General features: G+C 37.4%; 1 protein-coding gene across 1 annotated transcript; it reads left to right on the forward strand.

Annotated features, from left to right (window-relative positions):
* The first annotated feature begins 1,074 nt into the window (after positions 1 to 1,074).
* Positions 1,075 to 15,026, forward strand: LOC149962088 (solute carrier family 22 member 3-like). The gene is made up of 9 exons (XM_090155694.1): positions 1,075 to 1,395; positions 11,305 to 11,408; positions 11,479 to 11,633; positions 12,511 to 12,685; positions 13,245 to 13,392; positions 13,455 to 13,540; positions 13,608 to 13,819; positions 14,787 to 14,968; positions 15,021 to 15,026. The coding sequence occupies exons 1-9, from the start codon at positions 1,075 to 1,077 to the stop codon at positions 15,024 to 15,026; spliced, it is 1,389 nt and encodes a 462-aa protein (XP_090011820.1).
* Positions 15,027 to 18,671: the final 3,645 nt, after the last annotated feature.

The following is an 18,671-nucleotide window of genomic DNA, read 5'->3' on the forward strand; positions in this document are numbered from 1 at the left end:
CAACCGCGTACGCTGAGGGTGGGTGGCGCCCAAGTTTGAATCCTTCAACTTAGGATGGCAATTTATATATCAAGCGATAGGAAATCACATGGCCTCAACAGCCTTTGTATTAGTTTGCCTACCTGTGTCTACTAAGAGTGTATGGGTTTGCCCACCCGAATACGCCGATGTGGAACTAATATTACGGCCTGGGCCGTCTTGTTTTCTACAATGATAAAAAGTTGCGGGTGGCGATATAACGTAATATTTTTCGTCGGGTCATCGCTTGTTCTATTTGAAGTGTATCTGGTTTCATTTACTCTATTTGAAGGATCTAAGGGCTCATTTACTTTATTAGAAGTAACTCGGGGCTAATTTTCTCTATTTATATTGTTTATGTTCTCACTTGCTCTATATATCGTGTCTTTGGTTTCAAATTTCCAATTTAAAATGAATAGCTCTTTCTATAAAATAATATAGGCCTATACGCATACGTATAAAGTGTCATTTTTTGGAGCGCGCGCTTCCTAATATTTCCGCGTAGAGGGTCTCGTGCGTTTTAGCGCGAGCTCAACAAAAACCAAAATATGCGCGCGCTCTCTAACTTTAACTGCACGATGAATCTAACGTAATCACGTGACCTGTCGTATTTTATATAAAGAGCTATTGGTTTTATTTATTTGAGTTGTAAAGTTTTTCTGTTTGAAAAGACTTTGGTCTCATTTGCTCTGTTTTCTATGAGCTTACACTCCGTAATAAGCATCAATGTGTCGATATATTATCCTTGGAAAACTCATCTAATATACAGCTTTTTATTAATAAATATACAGTGGTAGTTGAAGTTACTATGAAAAGTCAGAGCAAAATAATTTTAAGTACGAAATAAATTTGATTTAGCATAAAATCAACAACCAGAAATCGATGTTTTTATTATCTGCCGTCCTTCAACAGCTGAAAGCGTTAAGCGTCTACATTTTTAAACCCAGTTTAGCATCTGTTTACTCGAATGTACCTTTATTTGAGTATACGAGGCACAATTATAAAGTGGAGAACATTTCTGGAGAGCCACTCGCGCTCCAGTACGAGACCTAGACCATGGACATAACGGACGTCACCGGTCAATTCGGAAAGTTCCAAAAGCGCATCTTCGTCACTTCGCTCATCAGAGCAGTCTGTTGGAGTGTCCTCATGACCAATTATCAGTTTATCAACATGGAAGTCGAGTTCCGCTGCGATACCGGCGATATCGACGACGACCCCAGTGCGAACGCGACCGATTTGTTGGAGTTCAAATGCGACAGGTCCGCTTACCCTGGAGAACGGACACCCGCTGGTCAACTCTTGGGCTTGAACGACACGGTCAACTGCGACAGATTCCTGTACGAGAATAGTACCAGGACTACTATTACGCGAGAGGTACGTATTCACACTACGAAATTATTGAAATCAATTATTTAATACTAGTAATGACCGAGTTAAATAAATAAATTAATGGTTAAAGTTAATAAATGTTGAGGTGTACTAATAACATTATTAGTGATCGAATCTGATATGAATTATTTATGTTCTTATCACGTCAAATATCAAAACAAATAGGTAAAACGTGGATTAGTTTATCTAATATTTTTGAATGAAATAACGGGGATAGTTAACTAAATAGTGTTCAAATTCCAATTTATTTGTTGTTACAGTTTTAGCTTTAGCGAGAATGCACTTATTTTAACTTTGGGAGAAAGACTTTGTTGAGATACATGCATGATTTCAGTTTTACTCTGCTGTAATAGAAATGTTCACAACACTCCGATGCATAATAAGCTAGCCCAGAGCGAGGGGTCGGACATTTCAACATTTGTACAAAATCCCGAAAACATCGCAAGAAATCTCCGACGAAATCGCGAAATCCCTGACGAAATCACAAAATCTCTGACCAAATTTCAAAATCTCTGACGAAATAGCAAAATCTTATGAAATTCCGAAATCTTTGACGAAATCGTGAAATCTCTGACGAAATCGCAAAATCTCTGACGAAGTCGCGAAATATTATGAAATCGCGAAATCTTTGACGAAATCGCGAAATCTCTGACGAAATCGCAAAATCTCTGACCAAATTTCAAAATCTCTGACGAAATAGCAAAATCTTATGAAATTCCGAAATCTTTGACGAAATCGTGAAATCTCTGACGAAATCGCAAAATCTCTGACGAAGTCGCGAAATATTATGAAATCGCGAAATCTTTGACGAAATCGCGAAATCTCTGACGAAATCGCAAAATCTCTGACGAAATCGCGAAATCTTTGACGAAATTGCCAAATCTTTGACGAAATCGCGAAATCTGATGAAATCGCGAAATCCGATGAAACCGCGAAATCTCTGACGAAAGCGCGAAATCTTAGACGAAATCGCGAAATCTGATGAAATCACGAAATCTGATGAAACCGCGAAATCTCCGACGAAATCGCGAAATCTTTGACGAAATCGCGAAATCACAGAGATTTCGAAATCCCGTACGCTTTTTTGGGAATGTCCGACCCCTCGGGCCAGAGTGCCCTAACAGTTGACTAAGCAGCTCTTACCACGCGTCAATATTTACCGCGTCCTCTTTTTAGGGCGTGTAAAATCGAAAACCAAGGCAACACCTGCGGTTATTCAACTACCCCAGTAGCATTGGGTTTCCATTTTATAGTCGACTAGCACTGAGTCGTATAGTTGACAATGAGTCGGCGAAAGTCAATAGAAAGGCAATCAATCAAAGTTCGACCGTTAGCCAACCCTAAAATAAATAGTCAGATAGTAATCGACTGAGATACGGTTCGACGCTTTACCGACTACGAGCAGACTAATTATGGGAAAATTTCCATTTTAGGTTGTCAAAAACATTTTGCGTTGCCATGGCAAAACCGTTGCCCATTGAATAAAATCCCTATAGGATTTTTCAAGTTACATGAAAGTCTACCAATGCCCCGAGTTTGAACAAAATCGGTGTGTAACACCTCGGGTAGTCTCATTGTCAGTTTCACAGAGAGCAGTTAAAAAACTACTATTTGAAGTGTTGATATATTGACTCGGCATATATATCGCTAACGTCAGCCGTTATATTTTTCTGAAGATATAAACATGCCCTTTAAAAAAAACTACTGATAGGTTACAAGCGTGACGTAACTACTACGTGATTTAAGTAATTTTTTTGTGACTGTTGTCTCTTTATGAATTTAATTTTTTTAAATAATATACTTTAATAAATGCTAACGAACTACTATTTGTCTAAAGAATATTGTTATTAATAAGATGTGAGAGCAGTCCACTGCAATTTATAGTGATATTCTTCACAAATGTTTGGATGGCGGTCGCTATACAGCAGACATCGTTTACGCTTGGGCTTTCATTGCAATCCAATGTTAAGACAATTATATCAAAAGTAAAAATTTCAGCCAAGGATTCCATTATTAGACCGGTTTCGCCCTTTTGCTTTCGGGGCTCAACGGTATTGTGTATGAACTTTGGCTTTTCTCGAAAATCTTCCGATATCAGAAATACTAATATAATTATAATAAATTCGCGACTTTAAAGCCCAGTTCACACTATATCATTAATTGGGCCACTTAATTGTATTCAACTAATTGTAAGCAAGAAAACTGTAAAGTGTGAACCGAAAAAGTAGGAACAATTGTTATAATTTTTCTGTTCACACCATACAATTTTCTTACTTATAGTTGGCCTAAATTGTAGTTTTTGAGAAAATAACTAGTCAGAGCATTCTGATATCCGAAGATTTTCGAGAAAAGGCAGAGTTCCTACATATTACTGTTGAGCCCTAAATGGGCAAAAACGGTCTACTGTTGGAATCTCTGGCTGAAATTTTGACTTTTGATATAATTTTCTTAACATTGGATTTCAATGAAATCCCGAGTGCAAAAGATATTAGCTGTATAGCGACCGCCATGTAATAATTGGTGAATAATGTCACTATAAATTGCAGAGTTTGCAGTGGATATCTTATTAATAACAATATTCGTTTGATAAATAGTTTTTCGTTAGCAATTATGAAATTATATTATTTAAAACATTTAAAATTTATAAAGAAACAACAGTGTTGGGGATCGCTACCGCAGTTTAGTTCGCTAACTTTTATTTAACTAATTTTTGGGAGAGCTATGTTGCTAATTGATGACCGACTGAAATATCAGTAATTAACTGATTACACTACTAACTACTCTTCTACTAAACAAATTGAAATAACTTCGACAATTTTTAAGATATTGAAAGTTTATTTTCGTTGAGTTCTAAATATTTTACCCTTTTACTTGGGCGACTAAGAGAATTCACACACAAAACCGTTGAAAGGTCGAGAGTAACTTTCCTTCCCTTTTGAAGGCGCTGATTCTTTTAACACACAGTACCAAAAACAATACACAGGATATTAATACGCGGTTGAGAGAGAGCGACGGAGGGGACGGGGCTGAAGAAATTTCTGGGAATTCTTCTTTCAAAATTGTTTCACAATTTTTAGAAACGGTAAAATATATAAACATGGAAAAACACAAATTAAGACAAATATAAGATACACTTAAATTGAGCATTAAGACAAAATTTTAGATATGGTTAATTGATATAAAACAAAAATAAATCAGTTATTTTACAAACAGTCACAACCATTTTACATAAATCACTTAGTAGTTAGGTCACGCTTGTAACCTATCAGAAGCTAGGCCCGTGCAGAGCTTTTCCTGTGCCCGGGGCAAACAACGTATTTGCGAGCCCCTCTGCTTGTGGGCCCTATGAAGCATGAAAAGATATTACTAGCTCAGTTGTAAATTTAGGAATTATTGATTTACACATTTTGTTTTGAGCTTTCTTTACAATGCGATACGTGAAAAAATATATATATTTAACTATTATTTGAAGTTATTCAATTTTTTAGCTTTCATACTTGCAAACCTTTTGATGACTTAACTGAATGGCTTAACGAGATTCTATTCTAACCGTCAAACGTTCTTGTCCCATAGTCCATCTGCAACAATTTAACACGAGATAACACACAGAAGGATCTTTCCGCTTCAGCTACTGTTACAGGTAAATTGCAAAAAAGTCTAAGCGCAATGGACACATTTGGAAACAACGATGACCGTTTGAATTCGTGGATTTTGTTAAAAATATCTAGTGGTTTTAGAGGCGTTTCTCCTAAATTTTACTTTATCAAGATGGCAATATCTTTCCCAGTCTTTTCGTTACAATCTACAAACTCGAGAAACCTTTCTTGAACCTCGTATTTATTATTAGCTTCATTATGATGAATATATCGTAAAATGAAAGTGGTTTGTTCAAGATGGGAGCTATTGCGAGTAGCGTCAACAAGAATCGAGTAGTATTTGGCTTTCTGTCTTTCTTCAAAAGTAACATTCCTAACGTGTTCGGCAGTATACACGAGATCAATTCATTTTGCCTGGAGACGATTCCTAGTTTTAGCAGATTCCCTAAAGGCATTCTAATGTCGCTGGAGAACCAGATCATATCACCCCAACAACTCCCAAAATTCCAAGGAAATTTCCTTTGTAGGGATCGTAGATTTTTTCCAAGAAACAAGGTAACATCTAGTAAGCGTAAAAGTATTGGTTTCCACATCTCCACTTCGTTTTTTATTTGATTTTCTAAAGTCATAGAAATTATTTTTCTTTGATCAATATTTCTCATGGTCGTCCACCATTTAATGTATATCTTTCCCAGTCTTTTCGTTACAATCTAAAAACTCGAGAACCCTTTCTTGAACCTCGTATTTATTATTAGCTTCATTATGATGAATTAATCGTAAAATGAAAGTGGTTTGTTCAAGATGGGAGCTATTTGGAGTAGCGTTAACGAGAATCGAGTGAAGGGTTTTTTCGTTATCAGGAATTCTATCGTACAGCTTTTTCCAACGCAGGCCACGAGAATAGTCAATAAAGTGGGACGCACACCAGCTGCTGGGTTGAAAATATTCGGCAGGGAAAACCAAGTAATTCCATTTTGTTTTAACTCCATACGAGCCAATCACGAGGTACGGTCTCGATGTTCGATAAATTGCAGATTAATAGGGATTTGGGGGAAAACGAGATCGTATGTCTTTAGGAAATGTATTTGGATGTTTCATTGTGCCTCTTATCACAATTTCTTCAATTTCTCTAGGAGAAAGTGTGAGTTTACCTATCTCACCAATATCAAAGGGAATAATTAGGGCTTTAGTCGCCCCAGTCATTTTCTTCATTTAACGCATCTTCAGGTTCAGGCTTATTTATATCTACTACTTCTTGAAATGTATTTTTGTTATTTAACACGTCTTTAGGTTCAGAATGTTCAGCTTGCTGGTCGGTATTATTACGTAGCAAATCGATTAAATTTGAATCCAGTGTCACCTTATCAGTGTGCCTTATCTTTTTCTAAGTTATTGTACATTTCGACATTTGCTTGTTTACTAAACAGTTCAAGGTTACATGATAAACAGGTAAATCGCATTATTGTTTAGGACTTTTATGTATTGTAGTTTTGGTTGATAAATTTTCTTCATCAAAAGTTTCTTTTCCGGAACCGGGATTTAAGCCATCCGCAGCCTCAGAGTTCAATAACCAAATTGTCTGTCCATTTTCCCCTTGCATTTTTTTTCTTTCCGCTTTTGACTTCCAGATTTGTGTTTAAAAATCATGGAGGAAACTAATTTATCGTCCTTCACAGTCGTCCCTTGACTGCCAGCTAGGAGCAACAAACAAGCACCCCACACAAGGAGAACGCAACCCGTCAAAAGTCGTGGATTTTCTTGCGTACAGTTTTCAATGGCTAGACTAGAGATACGAATCGGTAATTTACCCTGGTAATTTACGCGGTAAATTACCCTGGTAACAGTAATTTACAATTTTCTCAGGTAAATTACGAAAATGGTAATTACTCTGGTAATTACCAGGGTAATTTACTGTGGTAAATTACCACGGTAATTTACCATTGTATTCGTGTTTCACTGTTTCTCAATTTTCTTTGATCTTTCGGGCTAAAATGTACCTAAAATACGTCGCACAAGATTACAAATATCAAAACCTAACGTTAATCGCGTTTTAGTGTATTTTTGCATCGTTTAATTATGTAATTTAACTCCAGCAAACACTAGATCATAGGTGTAACGCACTAACTCGAAGAGCTAGGCACCGCTGCGTAACCTAGATCCATTTTCGTTGCGAATTTCCAAGGAGTCGAAGGCATTGTTAGAATAGTTTACCGCGTAATTTACTGATTTCCTAAATTACGGTAATTTAAGCTATAGCGCCTGCTGCCGTCGGAAGGGGAAAATTCAGAAATTGTCTTCCCCCCCGCCCGTAAAAAGTTCAGCGTAAACGCTCGTCCAATGAACTTCGTACACAACACTGCATTAGCGTGTTTTAAGGCTAGCTGCATTCTCCTTGTGTTTGTTGCTCCTAGCTGCCAGCTACTAGCAACAATCACAGCACCCCACACAAGGAGAACGCAACCCGTCAAAAGTTTTGTACGTTTTTCATTGGCTAGACGCTTTAGCGCCTGCTGTCGCGGAAGAGAAAAATTCGGAACTTGTCTTCCCCCTTTCCGTAAACCGTTCAGCGCAATGGTTCGTCCAATTAAATTTGGACCCATCCGTGCGTTAACGTGTTTAATGGCTAGTTGCGTTCTCCTTGTGTTTGTTGCTCCTAGTTGCCAGGATAGAGACTGAACTAGTCTTTCTAAATCAGTCTGCTCAGGTACAATTATCTGACTTATCTCTCCCTCTTCCAAGGTTTTCTGGAGATCCTAAAATTCGTATTATGGCTAAAATTTTCATTTAAAAAAATAGCTTATAAAAAAATGGATTTTATGTTAATGTGGTTAAATGTTTAGGCTTTTAATTTATTTAGTAAAATATATGAAAATATGCCACCAATGTTATTCTTTTGTCCACTCCAAACACACATAATACACATTTTTTTCTTCGTGTACCGCACTGCACCCAAACAATTCTTAAATGGAGTAACGAGTCTAGCGAAAGCTATTCTTGAATTATATGGTACCCCTTCGTGATTTTGTTGCAGAGCCCTTACCTGTCTATTATGCTATTTTGAATGATATGGCTAGCAAAATTCAAATTTACTCACATCACAGACTCTTTTGGATATGTATCTTCTGATGAAGGGTGTGACGCTGAATCCTCTGATTTAGAAAAACCAAGACTCATCAGACTACTTTGGTTCTTCTTTTCATTATAATCTCGCTTAGCCTTTTCCCTCCGTTTTGTGTATCCCGATTTATATTTATTGACCATATTTAAGTTTTCGAAACTAAAAGTCCCCAATATGTATGTTTATCGTTATTAACGGTCAACAACAACAACGAAACTAGAGTTCCCGCCTTAGAAATCTCATAGGTACCTAGAATGCTGCCGCGTAACTCAGAAAAGAGCCAAACTGCTGTGGCATACGTACGACCAATAGTAACCAATCAGGACTCAAAGAGCGACTACCGCCGGTAACGTGTGCCATCTAGCTTAAGTTCTTAATAATAATAAATTACTTTATACATTACTTCACTATAGAACCAGCAATTGATTGGCTGATATCATTTTTATATTGAATTTTACTGTAGATGTTTTTAAATATGGCGGGTGATCAACTTTTACCGACGAGGCAATACGAAAAAAAATCTATTTATTTAATAATTTTAACACTTTATTGTTATGGCTCCTCAGTGGCTAATTCCGACATGCAAAAAAATATTAATCGGGTGCGAATGTTTCCTTGTGCAGATAATTTAGTGGTATAACCCTCGGGTTGGAAACGGCGGGCGATTTGAAATGTTTGTTTATAACTTTATTTCGTGAGTTATCAAAGCTATAATACCGAGTTCAATTTAAGTGACGCAAAACGATTTAAAAATTATTTAGCCTCATTACAAAATATATGCCCAATGCTGGTATTGCTGAAAAGAAAATTATCCTCATAATCTTTGTTATTTTCTTGCGTTGGAGAGAAGTCTCAGTAAACCCAACTGGAATGAATTCCATAAATGTCTTTGCCATTTGATTGTAATGGTAAGCAGATGGATATTGTTAAACCATAAATAATTTTTGAGAAACTTCCTTATCTTTGTAAAATATAGTGTGGTTATGAGCAACACAGACCCAAATTGTCTCATAAACGGAACTGAACACAGATTATACCAAAGATAGTGATTGTGGCCGTATGAAATTTGTGTTTAGATTTGTGTTCATTCTATCAAAACATTTGGAACTTTAAATTAATTTTTGTCAAATTTGTTGGATTTGATATTAAAGCAGGAGGTACCTCTATGCGTTCTTGCTATTATAATCTAGGGATTATTGGTTTTTGGGCAAGCTAGATACAAGCCTAAGTTTTTATACAGTGCATTTAAAATCAAATATTTTCTTCTACCAAATCACTTACCAGCCTCATCATACGAAGTTCTTAAGAGCAGGTCCGTAGCCAAGGGGGGGGGGGCATTCGGGTTTGCTTCAGAGAGCAAGGTTAACGAAATTTTTCTGGCTACGGGCCTGTTTAAGAGCCTCCATGATTGGCTCTCCACTTTTTGCCAGGCAGATTGACCTAGGCTTAATGTTTTCGAAGAGCACCAACGGAGATATATTCTTCCAAATGGCTCCAAGTGTTCCTTATTTAAATATATTTAAAAAAAAACAGTTAAGATCTCAAAATTGAAAAAACTCAGCATAATCCTATGGGAGTTTCCCGAGTTGGGCGTTGGGCGTAGCGTACCCAGCAAACACAAAAGGCCCCCCAAGACATTCCCCGGAGTTCAGTTCGGGGGATTCATTAAATCCGTAGGATATCCAAAAAAACTCAATTGAACAATATGGGATGTTCCTCGGGTGACCAAATGTCATCAGTTTCTTGATCCCTAATATATCTATAAAACGCCGGTCAAGAAATTCTACAGATATTCCATGGACTTTCACGGGACTTTCATTACGTTCTATTTGAATGCTAGAAATATTCTGGGAACATCCAGCCGAATATTTGAAGCCAACTGTTTTAGACGTAGTATGTCCAGAGAACATCTTAGGGTTCTTAAAAATATTCACCAGATAGTCGCCTCTCATTGGCTGAACGATCGAAATTTCGATGTCATCATCGGTACGAGCTAGTAGTAAGTTTTTAAATTTCTTCAAATTTATTTAGGGTTTAGCTTTATTATCCCTTTTCATTATGGACTTATCTACTTATTCACCAATTTTATCATCCTTTAGAAAGTAATTATATTTGATATTCAACTGATATTTAAACCTTTAGAGGTATTGATAGAAAGTTTGATCGGTATAGTGATCGTGGCGCTATATTAAAAAAATTTAAAGGAAAAAATTGATCGATTAAAGTTATTCAACTTTGATTTGAAAATGATATTTAAACTTTGCGGGGCTTAAAAAAATTGATCGTGATAGTGATATTGGCGCCATCTTGAAGATTTTGAGAGGTAAAAAGATAGGCAAAAAAGTGCCCATCTCTGTATACAGGTAATTATTTTTGTGCCAGATGGGGTCAACAAAGATTCAAAGCCGTTTCATATCTAACCACTATACCGATAGTAATTTTTGAGTCGTTAGGAAGTCAACCTAGCTCTTAAACCGTTTCTAAGGCGACTACTTACTTGTTAGTGAGTAGTATTTTATAAGTCGGCGTTGAACCGTATCACAGTCGACTTCTAACTGAATAGTTATTCAAGGGCAGGCTAACGATCCACCAGTTTCCTTAAGCAACTGTCCATTGCCCAGCCGTTGGCTTGGACATCGAGTTCAGTGGCCTGACAATGAAAATCAGCCTACGCGCCAATCCCATTGTTTTCCGTCGGCCTGACTGTTTGTTGCTACTGGGCTAGTTTAGACAATAAGTTAATAATATTAGCAACCGTCCTTTCCGAATATTTGGAAAACGAATAATATTATCGATTGAATTGTTTAGTAGGTTCCATCGTAATTATAATCCAATATTTCTAGCTCTTACCCGTTTAACGTATAATTTTCCACATTTTTATAATTCAAATGTTATACTTACTACTCAATCTTAAATAGCCATGAAGGCATATTTTGACGAATATTGTTTAATTTAACAGTTTTAATTGAAATTTTCAACTAGATCTACGACGTCAATAGAGCGTTAAAATCGACAGCACATATTAAAGTTTTATCTCCAAACTACTCACCCAATACTCGAAATGTGGAGAAACTGATAAAAAAATAACATACATCTTCACATCGACTAGGTTTCCCTTAAAAAAATACGTAATACTGGTGTTTGTAGCTTAAATTAATGGCTATTTTAATTCGACTATAGTGGGATCTGGTGTGCTCCAGAGAGTGGATGATATCGTTCGGTTACATGGTCTTCTTTTTGGGAAACTGCCTTTCCTACATTCCGGCGGGACAACTGGCCGACAAGTAATTCTCCCTATATAATCGTTCCACTTCTCTCAGGGACCAAAATTCCCGCAATTCTCTTTTTGTGTAGATTTGGTCGAAAGCCGCTCATTTTAGCGGGCCAAGCTACAATAACAGTTGCGTCCTTTATCCTCGCCTTCTCCGACAACATGCCCATGTTCCTCGCCTTCAGGTTCGTCATCGGAGTTGGATTTGGACTGGCCCACACTGCCTTCATGGCCTCGTGTAAGAACGCATTCAGAGGGTCTACTCACTGATTTGATTGTCGGGTCTCTCAAAATATTAAATCAGGATTTAAATCATGATCAAATGGATTAAATCGTGATATATTAGATATATCGTCTAAAGACCCATTATTTCGAAATTAAATTTAGTCACCCAATCCTTAATAATCGTCCATGTCTAGTAAATGCGGTCCAGGACATATCAGACACCACCCTTACAAGGAGAGTACCCGAGGTGTTTATTGCCGATTTTGTTCAAAGTCGGGCGTAATGTAGACCTATATGAGATATGAAATTTCCCAAAAGGAGACGTTGCACTACCCATTCGTTTTGCTATAGCAACCGAAAATGTTTTTGATCACTTAAAACGATAAAATCTCCATTTAAAAAAGCATGGGATTTTCCCGGTTTCACGAAAATTTTGAATTTTTTTGAAAATCACGAAATGTGTAATTTGGACCACATTTAGGTAAATTTCATCAAGTTTGGGTAAATTTAAACATTTTAAGGGTAAATTTGTAACACATTTTGGGTAAAATAAGGGAAAAATCTTTTTTTTTGGTTGTAAGTGGTCAAAAACATTTTCGGTTGCCATGGCAAATCGAATGGGTAGTGCAACGTCTCCTTTTGAGAAATTTCATATCTCATATAGGTCCACATTACGGCCGACTTTGAACTAAATCGGCAATAAACACCTCGGGTGCTATTTCTGTTGCTATGTAGTCGAGTGAACTGAAAATGTGCGAGCAACACTTTGTTCGCCTTGTCATTCCCAGAAAACAGCGGCTCTAGTTGTGTTTGCATAATCTGTTGATCGCTATTCATTCTTGTTATGGTTGTTGGCAGTTTACTGATGACAAGAGCGTGATTTCTCCTAGTTATCGAGTCAGTGGGGCCGAAGTACCGGGACTACATCGTGTTCAGCTTCACCGCCATTTGGGGCCTGGGAATCATGGCTATCTCCTTCATTAGCTGGATGGTCAACGAGTGGGAAACGATCATGCTGGTCTCATCCTTGCCACTCCAGCTACCCTTCTTATTACTGCTGTACTGGTGGGTTACGATTTATTCGAAAAAATGTTGGGTGATATTCGGATTTAGTCGATTATCCGACCAGAAACCGAAACTAATATCAAAAATTGATCATGTAAATTAAAACCTTAATTTATCGAAAATCTCTTAAAAATCGTTAAGTTAAGCGATGTCATGATTTGACCGATAAATAACTCGTGACTATTGTATGGGTTAAGAAAATAAGCGAATAAGTAGATTAGTCCATAAAGAAAAGGGATAAAAAAGCTAAACCCTAAACAAATTGGAAGAAATTTAAAAACTTACTGGTACTATTACTATTGTATGGGTATCAATACAAAAGTGCTTTTCCATATCGAATATTCTACTAATAGCAAACCAGTAACCCAGTTCAAGGTTACCCAATTATTCGTTGTTATTTTGCGAATTTTTTCGAGATTAACATTACAAAGATCAAGATGAACATTTTCAAGGTCAGGAGGGGCAATTACCTTAACAACGGCTATTATCGATATCATCCAACCTTTTAAAATTGAATATTTCCCATACAAGATTTTGACTTAGAATAAATACATTTCAGGGCAGTACCAGAATCAACCAGGTGGCTCCTTTCGATGAAACAGTATGGCAGAGCCAAGAAACAACTCCTGCAACAAACCAAAATGAACGGAAAAGAAATCACAAACATTGACGAAATCATGAGGAAACTCAAACAGAAAATTGAAATGGTACAAAGAACAATTTGTCAGTAATTGAAGTTGAGACGTTTGACATTTCGTGGTTATTCTAGGATACGAGATCTGACCAGGCATCGTTCGTCGACTTGTTGAGAAACAGACACATGCGCAAAGTGGCGGCCATACTTTACATCTCTTAGTACGATTTCAGAGCAGTATCTGCATTTACATTCGTAATTAACCATTATAAAATAATGTCTTTATAGCATAGTCACTGTATTCATCAACCTTGGCTTCAATTTGAGCATCGGTCTGATGGGCGGTTCACTGTACCTCAATCTATTCTTGACTGGTTTGATGGGCTTTCCGGCTGTGGTCTTATATTTTGTGGTGGTCAAGTATTGCACAAGACGGAAAGGGCTATTGGTCAGTTTCGTCCTGACTGGCATAATTTTCTCAACCGTCACTGTAATTGGGGGTCAGTCAAAATAGATTTCATTAAAGAGAGTATAAAGGTTTTAACTAGGAATATTAATATTAATAATAATAATAATAATAATAATAATAATAATAATAATCAGTTAGGATAAAAACCAAGGCACCACCAAGTTAGCTAGTTATTTTTATTGCCATTTTTCAAATGGTAGGGTTAAACTTCAAGCGCTCTAATACTCAAAAGGTGCCAACACCTAGGAGCAACAAACACAACACCCCACACAAGGAGAACGCAACCCGTCAAAAGTCGTGGATTTTCTTGCGTACGTTTTTAATTGGCTAGACGCTTTAGCGCCTGCTGCCGTCGGAAGGGGAAAATTTTGAAATTGTCTTCCCCCCCACGCCCGTAAAACGTTCAGCGTAAAGGCTCGTGACTCTCGTCCAATGAAATTCGTACACAACCCTTCGTTAGCGTGTTTAAATGCTAGCTGCGTTCTCCTTGTGTTTGTTGCTCCTAGCTAACACTCACTGTTACCGTGTACCTTTTCAAATTATATAGAAAGGAGAGACAGAAGAACACGGTGGAAATACACTATAGCTAGTGCCAGAAGCTGAGATTGAACTCGACTTCTCTTGCTGCGTGGCGAAAGTGCTTACCACTCTTCCATACCGCTAGGAGCGCTGTAGTTTAATTTTAGGGTGAAAAGTTTGACGGAGCCATTATTCTTACCGCTTAATGCAATTTGTTAGCTCTTTCGCGGTTCTCGCGTTATTCTTCTAAGTTTACTGCAAAGTGATTCGTTCAAAATGATTTAGCTCAACTGAAATTGGGGAAATCTCTTATCGCGCGCCGTGTACAAGAGTGAAGTTCTGACGGCTGGTTAAATGTTGATTTGAAATGAGGTCATGAACGCCACCGTCTTCGAATCGCCGCGTACTCTATTTAAACGCGGTGGCTCTTTACAAGAAGACTTTGATACGAAAGTTAAATATTTTGTACTCTTTTGCAGATACTTACTGGTTAAAACTAACGTTAATAATGATTGGGAGGATAACGAACTCTTTGGCCTACGTGCTACTGTACGTGTTCTGTAACGAACTGTTCCCTACGAACATGAGGGCAGTTGGAGTCAGCGGAGCCATGACCGCTGGCCGAATTGGCTCGATTGTCAGTCCGTTAGCCGACGTCTTGGTAAGTTAACAAGAACCAATATTTTAATTTCGTCAACTGTCTGGTCCGTTAGAAATAATTACTTTTCAGGGCAGAATTTATGGTCAATCAGTTCCTTTTATCTTGTATGGCGTGCTCTCACTATTCACAGGCGTTGTGTTCCTGCTCTTACCCGAAACCCAAAACAAGCAGTTGCCAGATACGCTAGTTGAATTCGAAAAGTGAGTTAAAAAAATATGTTTGAAATTATAATGTTTTTTTTTTTTATAATTTAAGACTGGCGACCGGTAAAGACGCTTCGGCAACAGTGACAGTACAAGAAATTGAACTAACTGTGACTTTAATGATTTAACTGTTATCAATGCCGTGCTTTTGGGGTGGCGAGGTGGGCGACCTCACTTAAGACTGGTTTCTAAAGGGTTTTTGAAACGTTTAAGGAAAAATATTTTACAATCTTCTCGCTTGTTCTGGGGGAAAATGGAAACAACTTTTACGCTGAAATAAACAATTATCTTGTACCGCTGAAGAGATTGACTACACCACGAACTATTCTTTAAGGTCAGAGTATTGGAAGTATACGTTTTACTAACCCTGACAGAATCGTCTGCTTATCTATTAAAATATTCGCATACAGCCAATTTGATAAAACATTTTTACACGATCGCCACCACAGAATCGGAGTAAAATGACTCTGAAATCCCAGAAAAGGCTAAAAATATCCACTTACAAGTTAGTGTAGTATGTATGTAAAATTTGTCAAGCAACCACCTATGTACACAATTTCCCCTACCAACATGATTATTATTAAGTATTTCACCATTTTATTTTTTACGCAAAATACTTAATATGTATGTATCCTAAGTAGTGTACATGTAAGTTTGGATTGGAGTTAGAGTTGACATTGAATCAAAGAAAGCCCTTAAATAAAATTCATTCACATTTCACTTTATTGAACTTGTGTTAATTTAAGTTGCTGTTTGAAATTTCGGATATACGTTCTTACGCTTTATTATTATTCTTTAGCCAACGACAGTTACAAATTTACTATTTTGAGGTCATAAACTATCTTTGTACGTTATTATGCATATCTCTTTTCCATAGTGTATTGAATTGATTGAAATATATAAAAAATATAGGTTATCGCCTTTGAAGAAAAATATTAGTCTACACCTTAAATAGCATTTTTCCTTTTAGGGTTTTTATTTACACTATGTGGGTACTTTTGTCCTCCGTTTTGGTTTCTTTATTACACCGTTTGAGGTATAAAACTACTACCTTAAGAGTTTTCAGCTACTCTCTTTAGGGTACAAGACTACTCTTACGGTACTAAACGACTCAGTGGCGGAGCTTGGGTTAGTAGCGCCCCCACGCCGCGGAAGATTTTGCGCCCCTTTCTATATATTTATTTATATATATATATAGATATAGATATATATAGATAGATATATATAGATATATAGATATATAACAATATTCCGATTAACAATGACCAAACAATTGTAGTCTCCTTCACGTGCAAAATTAATCAAATTTATGGAAATTATAAATTAAATGACAAATTACTAAACACGCAAAATATAGTTAGAGACTTAGGTATGTCATTCGACAGTAAACTTTTATTCTCATCTCATATAAGTCATGTAATAACAAGAGCCAATAAACTTTTAGGCACGGCTTATAAAATCTCGAGACAATTGAAATCTACCAAATGTCTCATTAGTCTTTATAAATCTTTAATTAAACCTTCTATCACCTATTGTTCCGTAGTTTACAGTAGTACGTGTGAGACCAATTTAGATAAACTCGAAAATATACAGAAAAATGTTTATTACTTATTTAATGCCATTAATGGAAACCTGAACGTAGAATTAACAGATTCGGAATACAATCAATTTTTACCTCTCCGAGGGGACTTTGTACCCTGGATCGGTATTACAATCACCGTGTCTGTCTGTGGGTCTGTCTGTCTGTCTGTGGGTCTGTCTGTCCGGTAATGGGCCAATTGCGCAGTTCCCATTAGCGCAGTTCCCATTTCCGCAAATGCAATTTCGCGGTTTTCCATTTGCGCAGTTTTCATTTGCGCAGTATCCCATTTCCGCTTTTTCGGTAAGCGCAGTTTTCAACTTGCGCAGATATTTTCCATTTGCGCGGTTTATCATTTGCGCGGTTTTTCATTTGCGCGGTTTTTCATTTGCGCAGGTTTGTCATTTGCGTGGTTTTTTGCGCAGGTTTGTCATTTGCGTGGTTTTCCACTTGCGCAGATTTTCCATTTGCGCGGTTTCCCAATGGGGCTGTTTTCCATTTGCGCAGGTTTGTCATTTGCGTGGTTTTCCACTTGCGCAGATTTTCCATTTGCGCGGTTTCCCAATGGGGCTGTTTTCCATTTGCGCAGGTTTGTCATTTGCGTGGTTTTTCATTTGCGCAGGTTTGTCATTTGCGTGGTTTTCCACTTGCGCAGATTTTCCATTTGCGCGGTTTCCCAATGGGGCTGTTTTCCATTTGCGTGGTTTTTCATTTGCGCAGGTTTGTCATTTGCGTGGTTTTCCACTTGCGCAGATTTTCCATTTGCGCGGTTTCCCAATGGGGCTGTTTTCCATTTGCGCAGGTTTGTCATTTGCGTGGTTTTTCATTTGCGCAGGTTTGTCATTTGCGTGGTTTTCCACTTGCGCAGATTTTCCATTTGCGCGGTTTCCCAATGGGGCTGTTTTCCATTTGCGCAGGTTTGTCATTTGCGTGGTTTTTCATTTGCGCAGGTTTGTCATTTGCGTGGTTTTCCACTTGCGCAGATTTTCCATTTGCGCGGTTTCCCAATGGGGCTGTTTTCCATTTGCGCAGGTTTGTCATTTGCGTGGTTTTTCATTTGCGTAGGTTTGTCATTTGCGTGGTTTTCCATTTGCGCAGATTTTCCATTTGCGCGGTTTCCCAATGGGGCTTTTTTCCATTTGCGCAGGTTTGTCATTTGCGTGGTTTTCCACTTGCGCAGATTTTCCATTTGCGCGGTTTCCCAATGGGGCTGTTTTCCATTTGCGCAGGTTTGTCATTTGCGTGGTTTTTCATTTGCGCAGGTTTGTCATTTGCGTGGTTTTCCACTTGCGCAGATTTTCCATTTGCGCGGTTTCCCAATGGGGCTGTTTTCCATTTGCGTGGTTTTTCATTTGCGCAGGTTTGTCATTTGCGTGGTTTTCCACTTGTGCAGATTTTCCATTTGCGCGGTTTCCCAATGGGGCTGTTTTCCATTTGCGCAGGTTTTTCTATTCCGCGGCTTCTCACGACCTGAATATTCTATATTAAGCAATTTTCCTTGAAATAAGATTTTTTCAGGTAGTTTATTTTTAACGTAACCTTGTTTTCCATCCAACTGTGCTGCTGGTGTATTTTTAATTACCGGTCGCGCTGTCCATACCAATAATTTAAAGTTGTTTGAAGTTGACATATCGTTTGTTGAATTCTTAAGTTCGTAAATAAAATCCTTTTATAGTACTTTGAAGGACTCTTAATACGTTTTCAACTTGAATAAAATTAAAAACAATAATCTAAGATACCCTTTAAAGTTAAATTCCTTTAGAGTTTATCAGTAAAACCACTTTAAGTATTTTTTCAATCCTTATACCTATATTTACATATTGGAATTGTTACAAAAGGTTCTTTTAAACGTAACTTAGTACACTAATTAAGTATTTTTATTTTACCGTAGTTAAAATATAGGTAAGTGGTTTTTATCTTA

The sequence above is a fragment of the Leiobunum rupestre genome, chromosome 1 (genome assembly GCF_980474605.1).
Source record: "Leiobunum rupestre chromosome 1, qqLeiRupe1.1.hap1, whole genome shotgun sequence".
Lineage (NCBI taxonomy): Eukaryota > Metazoa > Arthropoda > Arachnida > Opiliones > Sclerosomatidae > Leiobunum > Leiobunum rupestre.

Excerpts from the sequence above, each read along its gene's own strand:
- LOC149962088 (XM_090155694.1), top strand. The coding sequence starts at position 1,075 with ATGGACATAACGGACGTCACCGGTCAATTCGGAAAGTTCCAAAAGCGC. Across the intron at positions 12,686-13,244 it reads TTCTTATTACTGCTGTACTG|GGCAGTACCAGAATCAACCA; the intron begins GTGGGTTACGAT and ends AATACATTTCAG. Across the intron at positions 13,541-13,607 it reads GCCATACTTTACATCTCTTA|CATAGTCACTGTATTCATCA; the intron begins GTACGATTTCAG and ends ATGTCTTTATAG.